Source organism: Magnolia sinica, chromosome 11 (genome assembly GCF_029962835.1).
Source record: "Magnolia sinica isolate HGM2019 chromosome 11, MsV1, whole genome shotgun sequence".
Taxonomy (NCBI): domain Eukaryota; kingdom Viridiplantae; phylum Streptophyta; class Magnoliopsida; order Magnoliales; family Magnoliaceae; genus Magnolia; species Magnolia sinica.
The window spans coordinates 67,847,458-67,867,566 of record NC_080583.1 but is presented as its reverse complement, the minus strand read 5'-3'; the positions used below and the strand labels follow the sequence as shown (position 1 = coordinate 67,867,566).

At 39.6% G+C, this 20,109-nt stretch overlaps 1 protein-coding gene across 2 annotated transcripts; it reads right to left on the bottom strand.

Annotated features, from left to right (window-relative positions):
* Positions 1 to 6,930: 6,930 nt before the first annotated feature.
* On the bottom strand, positions 6,931 to 16,762 carry LOC131219279 (microtubule-destabilizing protein 60-like). Of its 2 annotated transcripts, none has more exons than XM_058214348.1 (8): positions 15,671 to 16,762; positions 15,224 to 15,275; positions 14,996 to 15,082; positions 13,738 to 13,857; positions 10,764 to 10,862; positions 10,608 to 10,667; positions 9,382 to 9,476; positions 6,931 to 7,352 (listed from the first exon to the last, which is right to left on the bottom strand). In XM_058214348.1, the coding sequence occupies exons 1-8, from the start codon at positions 16,576 to 16,578 to the stop codon at positions 7,241 to 7,243; spliced, it is 1,533 nt and encodes a 510-aa protein (XP_058070331.1). In that variant the 5' UTR covers positions 16,579 to 16,762; the 3' UTR covers positions 6,931 to 7,240. The 2 variants fall into 2 exon arrangements, with proteins under 2 accessions (XP_058070331.1, XP_058070332.1); XM_058214349.1 differs by having other exon boundaries at positions 15,224 to 15,269; positions 15,671 to 16,761.
* Between the last annotated feature and the right edge of the window lie 3,347 nt (positions 16,763 to 20,109).

The following is a 20,109-nucleotide window of genomic DNA, read 5'->3' as shown; positions in this document are numbered from 1 at the left end:
AAATTTCACGAAATACTGATTAATCATGAAAATAGCATGATATTTTGATGTAACCAAACGCAGACTAAGAGATCCAACGCTCAAGAATGTTGGGAATTATATGCATAGCTGGACGGTACTTGTTTTCCACACCATAACAAACCTACGCTTCTTAATGTTTTGAGTTATATGCTAGTGGGGCCATGGTTTAGCTATGCTACTATTCGTCTGAAGAATTCATCTTTTAATTTGTGGCCTGGCCTGCAAATAAATAATCAAGAAGAAACACAAGAAATGGTTAATGTTCAGTTGGAAAGAGGCCCATGATTGGTGGCTGGAATGTTCCTGTATGATATATTTGTAGAGCTTGCCCGTGGGGCCTGACAGATCGATAGTCTGTAAGGACTGATATATTTGTAGAGCTTGCCCATGCGCCTGACAGATCGATGGTTTGTTGGGACTTGTATAAGCAAATAGAGAGGAGTCAAACAAGATAATCACAATCGCAAACACATTCAATTACACATTCAGTTAGAGTAATGAATTTATGTGGAAAAACTCTATAAAAATAAAAAATAAAAATCACAGCACAGAGTGAAAATGTACTATGAAAAGGAAGTTATAGAAATGAAACAGAAAATGTACCATGGAAATGAAACAGAAAATGTACTATGAAAATGAAGTTACAAGAAATGAAACAGTTCGGATGAAAGCTCCAATAGGAAAAGCTCAAGCCTTTGCCCTTCAGAACCCTTTTAAACCTTTAAGCGTGTTTAGAGAACCCTAATTCTTATCTTGATTATACCTGATATATACTACCACAACTGAAATGAGAAACAAATTGCTCCCTTACGCAGTTCGATATACGTTGATAACATTAAAGAATCTTCGATGCCATAGAGTAACGACCTCCAAAACTCTCTAGAAATTAATAAGAAATTTTTTAGATTTTATCGACGGGATCAAGCATTTGTCGATGACATCAATAATTGCTCAATGGAATCAAGTAATCTATCAATGACATCAACAAACTCTATTACATACTGATTTAAGACATTAGACAACAATTTCCACCATGTCTTTAATCTTCACAATCTATTGCTCTTTTGCCATGCTTGATCCTCTATCTCTACTTTGTCTATATCATAGTTCCACAATCATTACTTCTCGTGCACTCTATCTATGACATCAACAAACTCTATTACAGACAGATTTAAGACATTAGACAACAATTTTCACCATGTCTTCAATATTCACAATCTATTGCTCTTTTGCCATACTTGATCCTCCATCTTTACTTTGTCTATATCATAGTTCCACAATCATTACTTCTCTTGCACACTCTATCTTCACTCTCTCTTTGCCAGACCCCTAGAAGTTGTACAGAACTTGAATTTTTCTACATGAACCACATTCGTAAGCATGTCAGCCGGAGTCATGCTTATGTGGATCTTCTCAAGAGCTACGCTCCATTCCTTAAGCACCTATGAGATAAAATGATGACGAACATCAATATGTTTAGTACGTGAGTGATAAAGAGAATTCTTTGCCAAATTAATCGTGCTTTCGCTATCACAATTAACTGGCACAGCCTACTGCTGAAGCCCCAACTGACTTATAATTCCCCTCAACCAAACTGCTTCCTTAAATGCGTATGTTATTGGCGTATACTTAGCTTCGATTGTGAAAAGAGTCACTACAGACTAAAGCTTCGACATTTAATTGATCGCTCCACCCGCTAACACGAATGAGTAATCGAAGTAGACATTCTATTATCCACATTCCCGTATAATCTGAATTCATAGAGCCTACTAACTTGTCCCATGATTATCAGAATGTCAAGACGTAGTCCTGCGTACCTCGAATGTATTTAAGTAGTCATTGCTTACTGGTGTTAGTTATGTATCTACTAACAACACCCACCGTATGTAAAATATCCAACCTTGTACAGACCATGGCATACATCAAGTTGCCAACCGCACTCGAATAAGGCACAAGAGACATAATTTGTTTTTCTTCATTTGTTTCAGGACACCGTTAAGAAGAAAGCCTGAAATGAGTTACATGGAGAACGCTGATCGGCTTTATCTTGTCCATCCAATACTTCACCAATACATTCTCAAGATATTCAACCTGAGATAACCATACCCTGCTCTTCTTCCTATTTTTGTGTATGTTAATGCCGAGAACCGTCTTTCTAACCCTCATATTTTTCATATCGAATGTTCCTAATAGCTAAGCCTTCAGTATATCAATATCAAACATGCTATGACTGACAATGAGCATGCTATCAACATACAATACCAAGATAATGAACTTTCCATTACTCAGTGTCTTGAAATAGACACAATGATCATACTCATTCCCAGTAAATGTCTGACTCATCATGAAATAATCAAATTTCTTGTACCACTGCCTAAGTGACTGTTTCAGGCCGTACAATGACCTCTTCAATTTACAAATATTGTTCTCTGCCCCTTGTATTTTGAAACATTCTGGTTACTTCATGTAAATATGCTCTTTCAATTCCCCATGCAAGAAAGCAATCTTCACATCCATTTGTTCCAACCTAAGATTGTATTGGGCAACCAGCGCCAATACGAATATGATAAATACTTGCTCCAGCATAGGTGCAAAGACCTCATTGAAGTCAACACTTTCTCTCTGAGCATATTCATTCGCGACCAACCTTACCTTGTATTTATCTTTCCTGAAGATCCACTTACACCCGATCGCTTTATAGTCAATAGGAAGCTCTGCCAGCTTCCATGTCTCATTCTTGTACAAGGATTCTATCTCGTCATGCATTGTTACCTTTCACTTTTCGGCATTTATATCGTCAAGAACCTCCTGAAAAGTAGACAGATCTTCCTCATTCGTGATGAGGGTAAATGCAACATTTAAGTCATCCCTGTATCTCACCAGGAACCTACGATCTCTTGACGGATTCATTCTCATAGGTGGCTACTTCACCTACTCATGTCCCTTTGTCTATGTGTCATCTTTATCTATCTGAATATCCACAACTGACTTTTCCACTTCCTTGTGCTCATTTTTATGGAATAAGGATCCCTTGTCGAATTTAACGTCACAACTAAGGATGATTTTTCATATGACATGGTCATATAGCCTATATCCTTTTACACCACTACCATAACCGACAAAAATGTACATTTTTAGCCATTTGGTCCAGCTTATCCTTCTCAACTGACAATACGTGAAAGTAAGCATCGCAATCAAATACTCACAACCCCGAGTAGTTTATCTGCTGACCACTCCACACTTCCTCTGAAATTTTACAATCAATAGTCGTAAAGGTGACCAATTCGCCAAGTAACAAATTGTGTTAACGGCATCAGTTCACATTATCTTGCCCAACCCAATATTACTCATCATGCATCGGGCCCTTTCTAAGAGAGTCTGATTCATCCACTCAACCACACTATTCATTTTTACAAAACTAATTGAATTTCGTAAAAGTGAATTCTCCACCATTATCCGTCTTTAACATTTTCAACTTTCGCCATGACTGTTTTACCACCAGTGCATTCTACTATTTGAAGTTGGTGAAAATCTCGAATTTATTTTTCATAAAATAGATCCATGCCTTTCTGGAATAGTCGTCAATGAACGTAACGAACCATGATGATCCTCCACCAGAAATTACAGGCGATGGCTCCTATACATCAAAATGCACGTAATCCATAATCTCCATACAAATATGTTTCCCAGATTTAAAAGACAATATTGACTGTCTACCATATATGCATTGCTTGCATATATTAAAATCAATGCTTTTAAAAACTGGAATTAAACAACGGTCAGAAAGTACCTTCATGCCCCTTTCACTCATGTGGCCTACACGTGCATGCCACATACGTGCAAACGCGATCGTTGTAGCTCTACTCGATGAAGTGCTCTTGATCAACTTATAAAGGTTATCATTCCTCTGTGCTTTCATGACTATGAGTGCACCCTTTGAAACCTTAAGGACACGATCGAATCCGGTGAATTTGCACCCAAGTGCCTCGAGTACACTCAGAGATAGTAGACTCTTCCTTAACTTAGGAATGTATCTTACATCGGTCAAGATACACTCAATGCCATCAAACATCTTGATGCATACCGATCCAATACCGACCATGTTACATGCATTGTCATTGCCCATAAACACCTAACCACCATCGCACTCACTATAACTGGTGAACTAACTACTATGACGGGTCATGTAATACAAAGCCCCTGTATCTAAAATCCATTTATCGTTGAAATACCTGGATTTTGATGCGGTCAACACGTCACTACCACTCATTTTCTTACTGGATTCCGCAATGTTGGCCTCTCTGGAAGAATTCTTTGATTTCTCCTTCATAGACTTAGGATTCTGATAATCATTCTTAATAAGCCCTGACATGCCACAATTCCAGTACTTCAGCTTGTCTTTGCCCTTGCCATTGGATTTGGATCTCGATCGTAAAGATTCACTATCCCGCTTAGAATTTCTCCCTCTCGTAACCAATGCATCTGTAGGAACACCCATGTCACCGCTCTTCTTTCTTATCGCCTTCGACTGAAGGGCTGAGATAATAGTCTCAATGCTAATGGTCATCCTACTGGTGGATAAAGAGGTCATCCTACCGGTGCACAAAGTTTTTAAACGACTTATACGATTCCGGAAGAGAATTCAATAGAATGCATGTTTAATTTTCATATTTCATTGTCTCATCCACATCTAATAGTTTGCAAATGAACCTATTAAAGTTACTGATATGGGCTCAATGTCAACCTCATTAGTCATCTTCAGATTGAACAACTGTATCTTCAATTACAAACGATTTTCAAAAACTTTTTCGCATAGATGTTCTTTAGCTTTACCCATGTATCTATTATAGTCTTCTCTCTCATAACATTATAGAGAGCCTCATCTGTAGACACAACTGGATCGAGATATTGACCTTTTGATTTAACTTGTTTCATTATTCTTCTTTCACAGTTTTCGGTCGCTTTCCAAGGACCTTTTGATCTTCATCTTTCATCGTCTCATCTATATCAAATAGTTTGCAAATGAGGCTATTGAAGTTACTGATGCGGGCCTCAATGTCAGGCGTTAGCCCCCTCAGTCATCTTTAGATTAAACAACTGTAGCTTTATATACAAACGATTTTCAAGAGACTTATTTGCATAAATGTTCTTTAACTTCGCCCATGCATCTGTTGTAGTCTTCTCTCTCATTATATTATAGAAGGTCCTATCCGTTAGACACAACTAGATTCAGATAGTGACCTTTTGATCTAACTTGTTCTATTCTTCTTCTTTTATAGTTTCTGGTTACTCTCTAAGGAGTGCATCTTCCAATCCTTGCTAAACTAGGATGCTCTTCATCTTCACCTTCCATAGTTCAAAGTTGTTTTTTCTATAATACTTCTCTATATCGAACTTCATGTGAAAGTGCATCTTCTGATCCTTGCTGAACTAGGATGCTCTTCATCTTCACCTTCCATAGTTTGAAGTTGTTTTTCTCGGAATACTTCTCTATATCGAACTTCATGTTATATGTCATAGATACATTGTCTTCAAATTCAATCTACTTACCAACGTTATCTTTATGATATTACTTGTTAGGACTCACAGAAGCACACAAAGAGGAATCAAACAAGATAATTATAATCGTACAAATACATCCAACTAGAGAACAATCCAAATTTACATGGAAAACCCTTGCAGGAGAAAACAATGGCATAACGAGAATGCACTATGAAAAACGAAGTTACAAGAGATGAAACCTTACCGATCAAAGCTCTAAGAGGAAAAGCCCTAGCCTTTGCTCTTCAAAATCCTCTCAAACCCTTAAACACATTTAAAGAACTCTAATTCTTACCCTAATCTCAATTACACCTGATATATATACTATCATAACCAGAATAGGAAACAAATCGCACACTTATACAGTTCTGCGCACGCCTTCAATGGGACCTTAGATGGCATCGATAGCCATTAAGGACCAGTCGATAACATCGAAGAACCTTCGATGCCATCAAGTAGCAACCTCCAAAACCGTTCAACAATCAACAAGAAGTTTTTCAGATTTTCTTGATGGGATCGAGCATCTGTCGATAGTATCGACAACTGCTCAATGAAATCCCATCGACAGACGCTCAGTGAAATTAAGTGGTCTGTAGACGACATCAATAGACTCTATTACATATTTAAGACATTAGACACCATGGCCTTGATTATTGAAACATGAGGCCCACTTGTAAAATGTGAAATCCAAGTATGTGCTGTGCATGATGTCATTGCGTCTCAACACGTTCTGCGCATAGCATTCTTGGCAAAATAAGACGTAGAATTCAGGTTTTATTTTTTATTTAGCATGTATCCGGATCGTCCAAGTGAACTGCCTCACACTCACCCCCTCGATCCCAAAATCAGGCCCATCCAAAACTCAGGTAGGACCACAACACAGGAATGAGCAATTGGAATGAGGTGTACCATTAGTTAGTTATATGGGGCCTACTGTGGTGTGTACACCATCCAATCCATTCATCTGGCACAACCTGCAACTAAAATGGGCCCTAGAATGTGAATTCGGTTTTTTGCATGGAAATAGTAAACGCTCGAAAACAGACAAAAAAATGTTCATTAATCAAAGCCAGGATTGTCTAATCAATCCGACCTTTTGAGTACACAGACAATCTGTGGTAGCTCCCCACTATTTGGGCCGTTTCGATATGAAGGTATCAAAACCAATGCTAAGCATACCCTCTCACTTGAAATGTGGAGTTGAAGGGATCAAGAGCACACACTGAGAACCCTGGTCTCAGAAACAGGTTGATCCACTCATCAGCCGGGCCACGCTTGTATGCGAAAAATGTTGGGAGCGAGCGTCCACAGGGAATCAGATGCAGCACCACCCATGCTAATGAAGCAAACTTGTGCAAAATCAGGCCATTCATCGAGCTTGTCCACACATAGGAGGAAAATGGATGATTACAAACAAAAAAGAAAAAAGAAATAATTCTAAACAGTCCATTTCTTCAATGAATGTCTAGCCCATCTGCACATATTACGCTTATCATTCCACTCTACACAACCTTTGGACATATTACCACTCTACACAACCTTTGGACATATCACCCAACTAGAATTTAGGCTTACAACAATCCAACGGTCGATAACATTGCAATTATGCCATTGATTATGCAGGAAAAAAATAAATGAATAAGGGAAGAGTCGTCATAAGCAATGAAGATAAGCACGGTTAAGGTTCGTTAAGGCTGTTCATGCCATCACATGAGAAGACTTTGATCTTCATCTTCTTCTGAGGGTTATGCAATTTGGGCTCTTTTGGGATGGTTGGATTCTTCACTGACCTTCAATACAACAACAGCAACAATAACAAAAGAGCAAAACCATTAGATTCTAGCAAAACCATTAGATTCTATCTTTTTTTTTTTTCAACCTATAGAATAAATGAAATATAAATCAATAAAAGATATACAGCTACTGCTTTTACACTCCCACCCTGATTTTTGTGCTTGCTTCAGTGCATTCTCATGCTATTTCCCTTCCCAAAATGTAAAGAGAAAAACTTTGATACTATGGCAGAGTGCCAGTGATGATAAGCAAGCTCTTAACAATTAATTACGTAGTAATTCAGATTAAACTGTCCAAATTATGGGTTCCCAAATTATATGTATCGTGAACCAAAAATTACTCTTAGTGTTGGGATACATGAACTCCATTTGGATTCCATGGATAACGCAATGTGACCAAAGATAATTTCCATGGATTCCAAAAATAGGGTGCCTATAGGAAATACGATTCTAAAAATACAGCGCTGTTTGGTTAACCAGTGAAATCCTCAAACAGTCACCTTGTTTCTTGTGCCAAAGATTGCTGTGTGGAATCCATGTATCCAAACAATGCAACTATTTTCAATGGAAAATGGTTTCCACTTCCGCATGGATTCCATGTATCAAAACATGTTTGGTTATCGGATTATCAAATTGGACTTTATTGAACAGAAATGAAAAATATCCAATGGTCCTATTTCAACAAACAGGTGTCCATAAACTAGAGATTAGGACTGCTCAACCTATCTGGATGGACCATAGCCATAAATCGCAATCGTTGGACAATTCTAATTGCCCATAAATCCCATTGCATTGGACTGATGCCCATTCCCCTTCTGGAATGGTTTTCAGATTTGTTTGGGCATGAAAAGCTTCACTTAAAACATGGATGTCCATCCCCAAGGATTCTAGCATTTGGATGCAGCATTCATTAAGATGGAGGTGTACATTAGATAGGAATGTCCACTAAAATTGAATATTGTGGTGTCCAAGGGGGAGGCTGCTGTCCATAGAAGGCTTCCACAATAAACCCTCTACTCTCATATATACTACGACTGTGCTCTGGTAGATAGAACAACCCAATGTTACATGGCCCGGATTTTAGGAGAGCAGGGCCCAGATCTCATGCACATCGCATGAGCATGTTCACATTTTAGGACCCACTTATTACAGGGCCCAGATCTTGTGCACATGGGAGCATGTTCAAATTTTAGGACCAACTTATTATAGGGCCCAAACATGCCCACCACCACTCCAGCATATGCTATTGGGAAGTGGATTGCATCCTACCCCCACCTGGATGGACTCTGTCCACACCATCTATCCATTTTTCCAAATCATTTATTTTAGGGTATGAGCCCAAAAATGAAGGCAGATTGGCTCGAGTGGACCACACCACAGGAAGCAATGGTGATAATGACACCCACCATTGAAACCTCTTCCTAGGGCCAACCGTGATGTTATTTGCCATCCAACCTGTTCATCAGGTCACATAGACCTGGATGAAAAGGAAAATACAAATATCAGCTTGATCAAAACTTCTGCAGCTCCTAAGAAGTTTTTTTTTTTTTTTTTTTTTTTTTTTTTATGGTGGGCGTTCAATCCCCACCATGTGATCCACTTGAGCCTTGGATCTGTCTCATTTTTGGGTTCATATCCTAAAATAGCCCTACCTCGACTGAGTCTGTCCAGGTGGGGGCAGGACGCAATCCGCTTCCATGTTGGTGTACACTCTTCAATAATAGGACTCCCCAAGAGGTGACATTCAAACACAAAATCTCAACATACATTGAAGTCCAAGACAAACTTATCCATGGACATGGAGATTTCCCTTTGCATGTGCTTATCCACACATCCAAATGACTCTTAAACCATCTATTGGAAAGCATTGATACAATGGCTAAGAGAGCCCAATATTCCTTGACTTTTTCTGCTTGGCCTATGCATGTTGTGCTCATCTAGATCAACAGGTCCAATAAGCCCATGCATGTCAAGGAGAAACTCTAGCAATGGAAAACCCCTAACATAATAGGGGATGAACACTTACCTTTTTGGAACAAAAGGCCTATCAAAATAAGGCATGGGTTGAGCTTTTGGAACAAGCACTTTTCTCAACCTTCTGATCTCTTCCTCTTCTTCCCACTGCAAAGGAAGCACAAGGCAACATGTTTTACATTTGGGAGGTGATATCTAGACCCACCCTAATTGATTGATTTGCATACACCATTTTTATACTAACCCTTGTTTATTTAAACATACAAATAAGTTAGAGTGTGCATATCATATAAAATTGCCATGGCATTTTATGAAGTTTTTGGAGAATATGCACATGGTAATGATAAAATTGCCATGACATTTTATGAAGTTTTTGAAGAATATGCACATGGTAATGATACCACCACTATTGGGGCCTGTGTGGTGCATGTATTACACGAACCCATCCAATAGGTTTATCCTACCATGGTTTTCACCCAACACAAAAATCAGGCCAATCCAATCACCAGGAGGGCTATCCCATAGAAAACAGCATAAAACTGCCAAAAAGACCTCCAAATTCAAGTGGTGGCGGGGGACCCACATGGTATGTGTATGTCTCCTGACCTGTCAAACAGTGTCGCCTCACCATAATGACGGAATGCCCCCAAAATTAGGCCAATCAAATCATCAGGTGGACCCACAACACTTCACTTTGTATAGGTTTTGGTTCAGCCTGATTTTTGGGGTGTCTGACCATCATGGTGGGGTGCACCTGTTGGACAAAACGTCATAAAAACACTTCTTGGCCTCACAATAGCTCAGTACCACCATCGATGCCATGTAAGAACACCCCTTGTGTGTGTAGGAATGCTCACTTGTGCACCTTCTTACGTGAGCACCTATGCGCGCCTTTGCACACATGTCATGGGCATGGAATCTGAATGTTCCACATGATGTGGCACCCCTTGAAACCTCACAAGCCCAACTTTCAGCCCGATACAAAACTTTGGTGGGCCATGGAAAAAGAAAACAGTTTCCTCCCTTGATTTGCATTTATCTTTGCTATGACACACTAGAGTTTTGGATCAGGCTGAAAGTTGGGCTCAAAAGGTTTCAAGGGGTGCCACATCACATGGTCCATTCAGATTCTGTGCCCATGACACATGTGCAAAGGTGCGCACAGGTGCTCATGTAAGAAGGTGCGCAGGTGAGCATTCCTCTCTCTCTCTCTCTCTCTCTCTCTCTCTCTCTCTCTCTCTCTGTGCATATGTGTGTGTGTGTTGTCATCTATCATACCTTTTGCTGCCTGTCCCTTTCCAATTTGTATTGTTCAATGAAGGATGACTTTTCAGCAATCTGCAAATATAAAGAAACATTTCAGTCCTCTCATGATTGAGCATTATTGCAAATTTACAAATAACAGGAGTATTCTTTGTACGTTTAGAAACTTACATGGTTATCAAATTCAGCACGCTCCATGGCACGTAGATCGCTGTGAAGCTTCAAATCAACAGGTTGTGTGATTTCTTTCACCGGAGGCCTCACCAAGCACTAAAGTGAGCATAAATGAAGAACACTTAAGCTAACAAATATATATTATTTTTTTTAAAAAAAAAGTGTTTCGTAATAAATAATCGACATTTAAGGGTCAGCAAATAGCTGCAAATTGCATTATCTTTGAATGCATGTGTATGTATACACACGTGCATGTCCACACAGCCAGACACTCAGTTCATAATAAGATCACACTCTTAAGGAAAATGAAAAGAAATCATCATCATCTAAGCCTTATCAATTGGGGTTGGACTACATTAATCGTGTTCTGCCATTCCACTCTACCAAGGGCCCATACCTATGTCCTTGCATGAGTTTGGAATGTTATATTGTTCGGATTCATGATGAAAGTTCTGGCACCAACCGCCAACCCTCCTTTATCTGGGCTAGGGACATGCAATGAGAGCATAGAACTCCCACAGGCACAATGTAATAAACTATTACTGAGAATCCAGTACACTATCTAGTAGTCTATTTGATGCAGGACAGGACAATTAATCACTTGCTCTAAAAGCTCGAACTGTTAGAGCATGGCAAATCAATCCATTTTATCTCATAGCCTAGGCCCCACATCGCATGGGTTAGGATCTCAACCGAACCCCCCTCGTGGGCCCCAAATCACATGGGTACCGCCTCACATGAGCCACCCACCTCACACAGGCCACCCACCCCCTGCATCTGACAAGTAACCCCACTCGAGCCCGATGTGAAAATGCCCCTGCATTACTATTACATAGGTTGATTACAATCAATGAGTAAAGGAACCTCACACAGGCCACCCACCCCCTACATCTGACAAGTAACCCCACTCGAGCCCGATGTGAAAATGCCCCTGCATTACTATTACATAGGTTGATTACAATCAATGAGTAAAGGAAAAAATCTCGTACACAATCAAGTGCTATGTAGTAGTCTATTACAAAGGTTGATTATAATCAATGAGTTAAGGAAAACAAAAAGAAAATCAATGTTAATTACTCCTTGACTTCATTTCTCTGAAGAGGAATTGTACAAATGTATAGTTAGTATGACTTTTAGAATCCCGTACACATCAGCCCATCGTTCGGTGATCCGGACCATTGATTCAATTGGCTCCACTATGGATGGGGGAATGGGCATGCCCTGAAAATTCTTTGATTGGAAGATCCTAACTCACCAAACAATGGCCTAGAAATTAAATGTTAACAAGAAAATACAACGGCAAACCACACTCAGTTGAAAAGAGTCCAAAGGTTAGTTGGGAGATTGGAGATCTCTGCATTAGTGCTAGCTAACTATATGTTTGTTGGATCCCAAATGGTAATGATGCCAAAACGGATCTTTTTCTTTTCTTTCTTTTCCTTTTATTTATTTTTATTGGTAGTATAAACATCTCGTTAGCACCCCAAAAAAGAAAAAGGAATTACACCACAAAGCATAACAAGAAAGGGATGCTGGTGTAGCTCATGCCCCTTTTGGAAATTAATAAACAACACCCCATGATCCCAATCTAGGAATTGAAAGTTAACAAGAAAATACAACGGCAGACCACATTCAGTTGAAAAGAATCCAAAGTGTTATTTGGGATCATCCAATCTTGGAGATCTCTGAATTTGTGCTAGCTAACTGTATGTTTGTTGAATCTCAAATGGCAATGATACCAAAACGGATCCTTTTTTTTTCTTTCTTTTCTTTCTTTTCATTTTATTTATTTATTTATTTTTATTGGTAGTATAAGCATCTCATTAGCACCAAAGTGTTATTTGGGATCATCCAATCTTGGAGATCTCTGAATTTGTGCTAGCTAACTGTATGTTTGTTGAATCTCAAATGGCAATGATACCAAAACGGATCCTTTTTTTTTCTCTCTTTTCTTTCTTTTCATTTTATTTATTTATTTATTTTTATTGGTAGTATAAGCATCTCATTAGCACCAAACAAAAAGGAATTACACCACAGAGCATAACAAGAAAAGGATGATGCTGTTAGGTCATGCTCCTTTTGGAAATTAATAAACAACATCCCACGACCCCATTGCCTCTCCATTACAACTGCAAAAGCATTAGTCCTATTGCCTTAGAGCACCCTTTTGCTCATCTTTTGTAACACAACATTGGTTGATTATGAATTGTTCTTGAAAACCTTGGTATTACATTCTTTCCAAATCAACCAGATTATTGCCAACAAGGCAAGATTTCCTTTTTGCCATAAACACTCCAATTCCAAGCTCGGATTGCAATTGGACCACCTCAAAGAGGACCATGAATCTCCTCCAAACAACTGGAGTGAATAAACAAATGATCCGCTAATAATGCATCCATCAGAAACACACGTTCATGATTAGAATGTTTTTATTTTGTAGATGGCCAATAGTGAGAACCTTGTCATTACCAACTAAACCACCAAAGCCACCACTCTTGGAGGAAGGCCCTAGATATTGCCAAATGGAGGGCAGCCTGCCAGTCTCATCGCCATTTCTAAGGAAGTGGTAAAGCGACTGTACCATAAAGGCCTGTTTGGATTGAATGTAAACTAGAGGATTGCAAGGAAAGAAAACTGTAACATAAGCGGGAGGTAAATTGACACTAGTGCTAGGAGAAGCAAACCCTTTGTGCCTATTTGTTTTACTATAGAGAAGTCCTAGAAAATGTTTTTTCCTTTGCATTTGAAATTGTTTGGATTGCGATCTTGCAAACGGAAAATTTTTTAATCCAAAATTTCTATTAAAAAGTCACATTAGAGGCAAACTCTTTTCCCTCCATTTGACTTTTTGAAAAAGAAAAGCCCTTGTCAAGGGGAAAGAAAATGCAAACACTTTGTCTTTGAATCCACTGCTTCCCAAAGAGGTGCATTGCATTCCCCAAACATGACATAAACAAAATGAGGCCCTTACCTCTGGTTCATCTGTTGTCCATGGTAGACCTTGCGCAACTGGTATCCGTAGTTTTTGCTCCTCTATGACCATCTCCTCTAGTTTCTTATGGAACTCTTCCTTTTTGGATCTCCCTCTTTGCTGAAATGGGAACCATGAAATGATCTTACAAAATTGCAAGCAAGAAATTGGGAAGAAAAAAAAAAACCCCAAAATTTTGCAATAACACATTCCATCACCAAGGCTACATTTCTTGCATGTATCAATAGAAACTTTAGCACTTCTCTACTAAGAAAACTTTTTGGAAAATGATCTGTCCATAGTGGGGTAAGGGCATCAAACCCTAGACCCCACTTGTACAAAATAATCCAAAGATACCACTGTACATATGCTTGGAAATTTCTCAAGGAGTCTCTCTCTCTCTCTCTCTCTCTCTCTCTCTCTCTCTCTCTCTCTCTCTCTCTTCCTTTTGGGAAGGGGGGGTGGTTCTCGAGATATTTTCCTTTTTAAATCCTCCTCTTTGCTGAAATGAGAACCATGAAATGATCTCACATAATTGCAAGTAAGAAATTGGAAAAAAACCAAAAGGTCTACAGCAAGATGTTCCATCACCAAGGCTACATTTCCAAGCTGGTATCAATAGAAGCTTCAACACTTCCCTACAATAACACATCCCCCATCTACATTTCCAAGCAGGTATCAATAGAAACTTCAACACTTCCCCTAATAAGGAAACTTTTGGGGAATGGTCTATCTATAATGGGGTCCATGAGATAAATGCCAAAAGCAACAAACCCTGGCCCAACTCATACAAAATAATCCACAGACACCACCATACATATGGTTGTAAATTTCTCAAGAGATTCTCAAAATTTTTGAGGTTTTTCTCGAGATATTATTGGGAAAATCTCACCAAAAATAAAAATATTTTAAAATACTTATTTTAAATTATAATTATATTTAAATTTTAAATATATGTTTATGTAACAAATTCTTTAAGGTTTTTTAAATCATTTTTGCAATAAAAACTCGTTATTTTAAAATCTACCGACGTTTTGAAATATCACAATAATATCATTTAATGTATGCATGTTGCGATATTATTGTGAGATTTTCAAAATCCTGGCGATGTTTGTCAAACAGCCCACTTGTACGAAATTATTGAAAGACATCATACATGCTTGGACCAAGGATCATATAACCCCTCATTTAATCTTATTTTATACAGGAAACATAGCCGTTGGTATTTTGTTCCATATGTTTAGATAAGGAGGGAAACCTCTGTTCTTAGCTTGAACGGCTGTTGGCTGGTGACCTTCAGCTGTTTATCCCACTTTCTTCCAGAAGTTCTTCCTGAGTCAGAGCTCTGAAAAAGGCACATGAATTCAAAATTTGATCGAAACAAAAAAAAAGAACAGGAAAGTTTCCAGTTCTAGACACCCCTAATCTCCATTGTACCGTAAAAGAAAAACCAACCAAAAAGGAACGAAAATGATTGAATTCTTACATTTCGTCGGCTCCTTCGTTCTCGGCCTGAAGTCCTGCTCCCTATGCTAAAGCTTGAGAGAAAAAGAATGTGAGAATCATTGAAAACCCAATAAAAGATGGAGAAATATACACTGTTCAGTTGAGAAATTTGTGTGGCCCAACAAACTGTACATGTGGGGCCTACCTTCGGAAATCAAAATCACAGATGTACTAAGCCCCCATCATGGATTCCAAAAATCTCATCCATCAGATGATCCTAACTGCCGGATCGAGCCCATCCTTTTTCCCTTTTAAATGTCAACCAGTGGCTACAATTCTCCTTCTGTGAGCCATAAACCAGATAGCCATGATCGTCTGATGGACAGAAATGTTGGGAAATTTCCCATCAGACTGTGGACCACCAAGAGGCGGGCCCCACTCTTGGACAAGAAACTCTCTTTTCGATCAAGAATTGTACAATACTAACCTTCCATTGCTGCTGTCGATTGAAGAAGAAACCCCCGAATCTGCGTCGAAACTCTTTGATGCGAAGCAAAGGTCAGAAGACGAAAAAGAAGATGAACAAACCTCAGTCTGGTCGACATTAACTCGCAAGCCTGGCAATGCCCATTTCATTCCCTTCTTGTTTTCTTCAGCCTCTACAGCTTCCTTCTCCTCCGAACCAGCGGAATTCGGAATCGAGAGAATGCTCTCGAACGCCTTAACCAAATGCATCACTCTTCCAGACCCCGAATCTGGAACACTGCTCCGTGCTTCTTCAAGCAGCCTATTCCGTATTTTCTTCATCTTCAAAGTGCCCACTTCATTCGGCAACCCAAAATCATCGGGTTCTTGGATTTCTGATTTTTCCGTCAAGGGCCCACATTCTACTGCTTCAGATGATGGTTGGACGGTCATGATCGCCTGATCCTTGGTCTTCAATCCATTAGGTTCTCTTCCGAGCCCGTCGGCCCGGATGAATTCCTCTTGTGATGCGCGGAGATCCTCATAGGCGGCTGCTGCGGTCCGCTTCTCTGAGTTCTTCTTGGCTGTGATGAACTTCCTTTCTTTAATGGTATTTGGAGGAGACCTGATGCGGATAGGATTTCTTGGAGAAGCTTTCCTCGATTTTACGGATCCAACTGTCTCGGAGTAGACAGATTTCGTCGAAGGGCTTCTGCTAGAGAGATTGGAACTGATCTTCTCTGAAACAGGGCAGAATTCCGGAGTCGGGGGTTTGTCCCGAATCGGGTTTTTCCTGGACGATTTCTTTAACTTGGCGGATTTCTGAAGAGGGCTTCTTCCATTGGAGAGATTAGGGTTGGAATTTTCTGGCGATTTGAAGAATTCTGAGGTATTGGGCTGAAATGAAATTGTGTCTTTTTCTAGGGCCATGGATTTGGAATTTTGGGCCTGAAATCGGGCGGAAATGCACCAGAAATGGGGTGTTCTTGCAATGGGATAGGTGGGATTTTCTGTGGAGAAGGAAAAATGGGGAGAAATATAAGTGTTTTTGAGGGAGAGTTGGGTTTTTCTTCTGAGAGAGAGAGAGAGAGGGAGAGAGAGAGAGAGAGATTGTAACGGCTAGTTGGAAAATGGGACCGTTGAATGATGCTTTGCTTCGTCAGGGAATTAAATGGGAGTGGTTTAAGAGTGCGGCTCATGCCATACCGAACACGGTACGCGGCCCTGAACGTGGGACCCACCTTGATCTATATATCTATATCCAAACCGTCCATCCGTTTTTCTCAGACTATTTTTAGATATTATTAAAAAATCAAGCAGTTAAAAATCTCAGTGGACCACACCATGGGAAACAGTGGAGATTAAACTTTCACCATTAAAAAATTTCTAGGGCCCACAGTATTATTTATTTGACATCCAACCTGTTGATAGGATCAAAAATATCTGGATGAAAGGAAGTAAACAAATATAAACTTGATTCAAAACTTTTGTATCCTCGAGAAGTCTTTAATGGTCAGTCAAAATTCTCTCCTGTAGTGTGGTCCACATAAGATTTGAATCTATTTATTTATATTATAATACATTAAAATGAGCTGGAAAAACGAATGGACGGTGTGGATATACAATACAGACATCAAGGTGGGCACCACAGTCAAGGCCTCACCGCATTGGGTAAGGTTGGGGGCGCACCTAATCCTCTCGCGAATTAAACGGGAAATGGACTCTTGTGATAGTTCACCACCATTTTTAGCCATACTTCTCAAACACACAGTGCACTAGAAACCTGCACTCTGTAGTGCCCACAAGATTGTATATGTAAAATCCACTCTGTCCATCAGGTGATATGCTCGATTCTAGTCTCTCGAGAAAAATATTATACATAAATGGGGATTAGGTGGACCACACCAAAATAATAAATGGGGATGGGATGCCAACCATATGTTTGTGTATGGGGCTAACACGTTGCAAGTGCGACAGCCAAAACGTTGGTCGCGCGAGTGCACCATTATTACGGTGCACCCTTTTATTCCTCGTTAGAATTTTGATTTTTTTTTTTTATTATTCCTTTTGTGCCGTTACATTTAGGTTATAGTGCTCCTAGTTGCATTGGACAGTTGGACAGTTCAATCGATTGATCGGAACCGTTCAATAAGTCCAGAACACATTTCATAGGCTACCAATCGATGGGCCTTAATGAAAGATGGACCAGATTGTTGGTTGGACCCATTTTGTGCAAGCAATATTGACCGTCCATATTAAAGAGCATTGATCAAATGATTAATAGTTGTCATATTTAGTGTGATGTGTAGAAGTTGCCCGTGAAATATGTGGTGGACAGGAGGAAAATTCAAGATCAATGGATGTGATAGTCTAATTGTCCCACTGCAACTAGGATCACTATAACTTAATATAACTTACATGGCTACGAGGGGAGCGGATCAGATGCTTCCCCGCCTCACCCGGCGCGGCCCTCACTGTGGGCAGATCCAAATCTTAGTTCCACCGTACCGTAAGAAATAGTAATGATTGAACCCCCACCATTAAAGGGAAAAAAAAAAAGAAGACCAATCAATCTCTCTCTCTCTCTCTCTCTATATATTGAATGCTACCTAACCCCAGCCCAAACTCGACTCGGCTGGGTCCTCGATCGAGCCTATCTTGCTAGCTTGGCTAGATACGGTCAACACCTCGATCCAATTCGAGCATGTTCAGCGTACTTTCAAACAGGTAGGATATATCTTCAATTTCTCACATAATATAAAATGGTAACAATATTTAACGGATATTTTATCAAACACCTAAAGAGCAGCATCAAAATCAAAAAGCCAATATATCCATTCCTTACTCGCCAATATTTCGTTGAGTCATTTTATCAAACACTCTGCACGAGCATCATTCATATTAAAATAACTAAGCCACCGAGCTGATTTGATTCAAGTCGGTTCGAGTTGAGGTTTGATCCGAATCGAGTTGAGCTCGGGCAAGCTCGAACTCGGTTCAAAATTTTTTGAAGCTCCAAAAACTCGTTCAACTTGGTTTGAATCCAATTTCAAGCTGAGACGAATCGAGCTTTTCCAAGTCGAATCAAGCGAGCTGACTGAGCTAACTCAACTCATGTACAGTTGTCATTCTCGCGAGAACTCATGAAAACTTTATGAGAACTCATCTCACACTTTATGAGTATGAAATTTAAAACGTCCACGTGATGCAGCATCCCATGAAAACCTCAGGGCCCAACTTTTACCTTGATTGGAAACTATGGTGGGCCATGGCAAAAGGAAATAGTTTCCTCCCTAAATATCTCCTCTTTCTTTGCTATAGCCCACAAATTTTGGATCAGGGTGAAAGTCGGGCCCTAAGAGTTTAATAAAGTGCCGCATCACATAGACCATTCAAAATTTGTACTAAGGACGTGTGTAAAAGTATGTAGAGTATGCATGTAAAAAGGTGCGCGGGTGACCATGACTCTTAATTCTTGAGAAGTTTTTTAAAACTCAACTCTTATAATGTAAGTGCAAAATATGAACCATCCATACGATGCATGACCCATAAAACTCTTGGGACCCAAATTTCACCTCGATCCAAAACTTTGGTGGGCCATGAAAAAAGAAAATAGTTTCTTCCCTTGATTTGTCTCTCTTTTGCCATTGCCTACCAAAGTTTTGGATCAAGGTGAAAGTTGGGCCCTATGGGTTTCATGAGGTGCTGCATCTCATACACTGTTCCGATTTTACTCTCACATTATAGGAGATGAGTTTTGAAAAAGTTCTCATGAGTCATCAAGAGAACTAGTGTGCACCTCATGAATATACAGACACACACACACATATACATATATAGAAAGAGAAAGACATGATCACCTGTACACGAGTGGAAAGGTATGCATGAGCATGCATGTAAAAAGGTATGCAGGTGAGCATGACTCTCTCTCTCTCTCTCTCTCTCTCTCTCTCTCTCTCTCTCTCTCTCTCTCTCTCTCTCTCTCTCTCTATATATATATATATATATATATATATATGGAAATGGTTCTATACGGTAGAGCTCATAGGAACTTCCCATGAGGTCACGTATGTGGTCCCCACCGTGATGCGTGTTGAACATCAACACCGTGCATTTGATGGTTCTCCTTTAAATTATGGGATATCCCAAAAATCAGCCATATACAGAACTCAGGTAGGCCATACCATCTAAAATCATGTGAAGACATTCCTAAAACATATAAAAGCATTTGGTGGGGCCTACCTAAAATTTGGATGCACCTAAAACTTGGTCTGACCCCTCATCCAAGTGGAACACACATAATGGATCGGTAGGTGTGGTTCAAAAATGATTATGAATGTTTTAATAGGAGGGTAACCCCTCTCAACTTTTGTATGTAGTGTGGCCCACAAAAGTCATCAATTGACTTGATTTTTAAGCCCGAGGCCCACCATGGAATGGTGCATCTGACTAATGGGGTAG

Coding starts and splice junctions, on each gene's coding strand:
- LOC131219279 (XM_058214348.1), bottom strand. CDS start 16,578: ATGGCCCTAGAAAAAGACACAATTTCATTTCAGCCCAATACCTCAGAA. Junction 10,863..13,737: donor GGACAACAGATGAACCAGAG/GTAAGGGCCTCA, acceptor TGCTCACTTTAG/TGCTTGGTGAGGCCTCCGGT. Junction 10,668..10,763: donor GTGCTGAATTTGATAACCAT/GTAAGTTTCTAA, acceptor TTATATTTGCAG/ATTGCTGAAAAGTCATCCTT.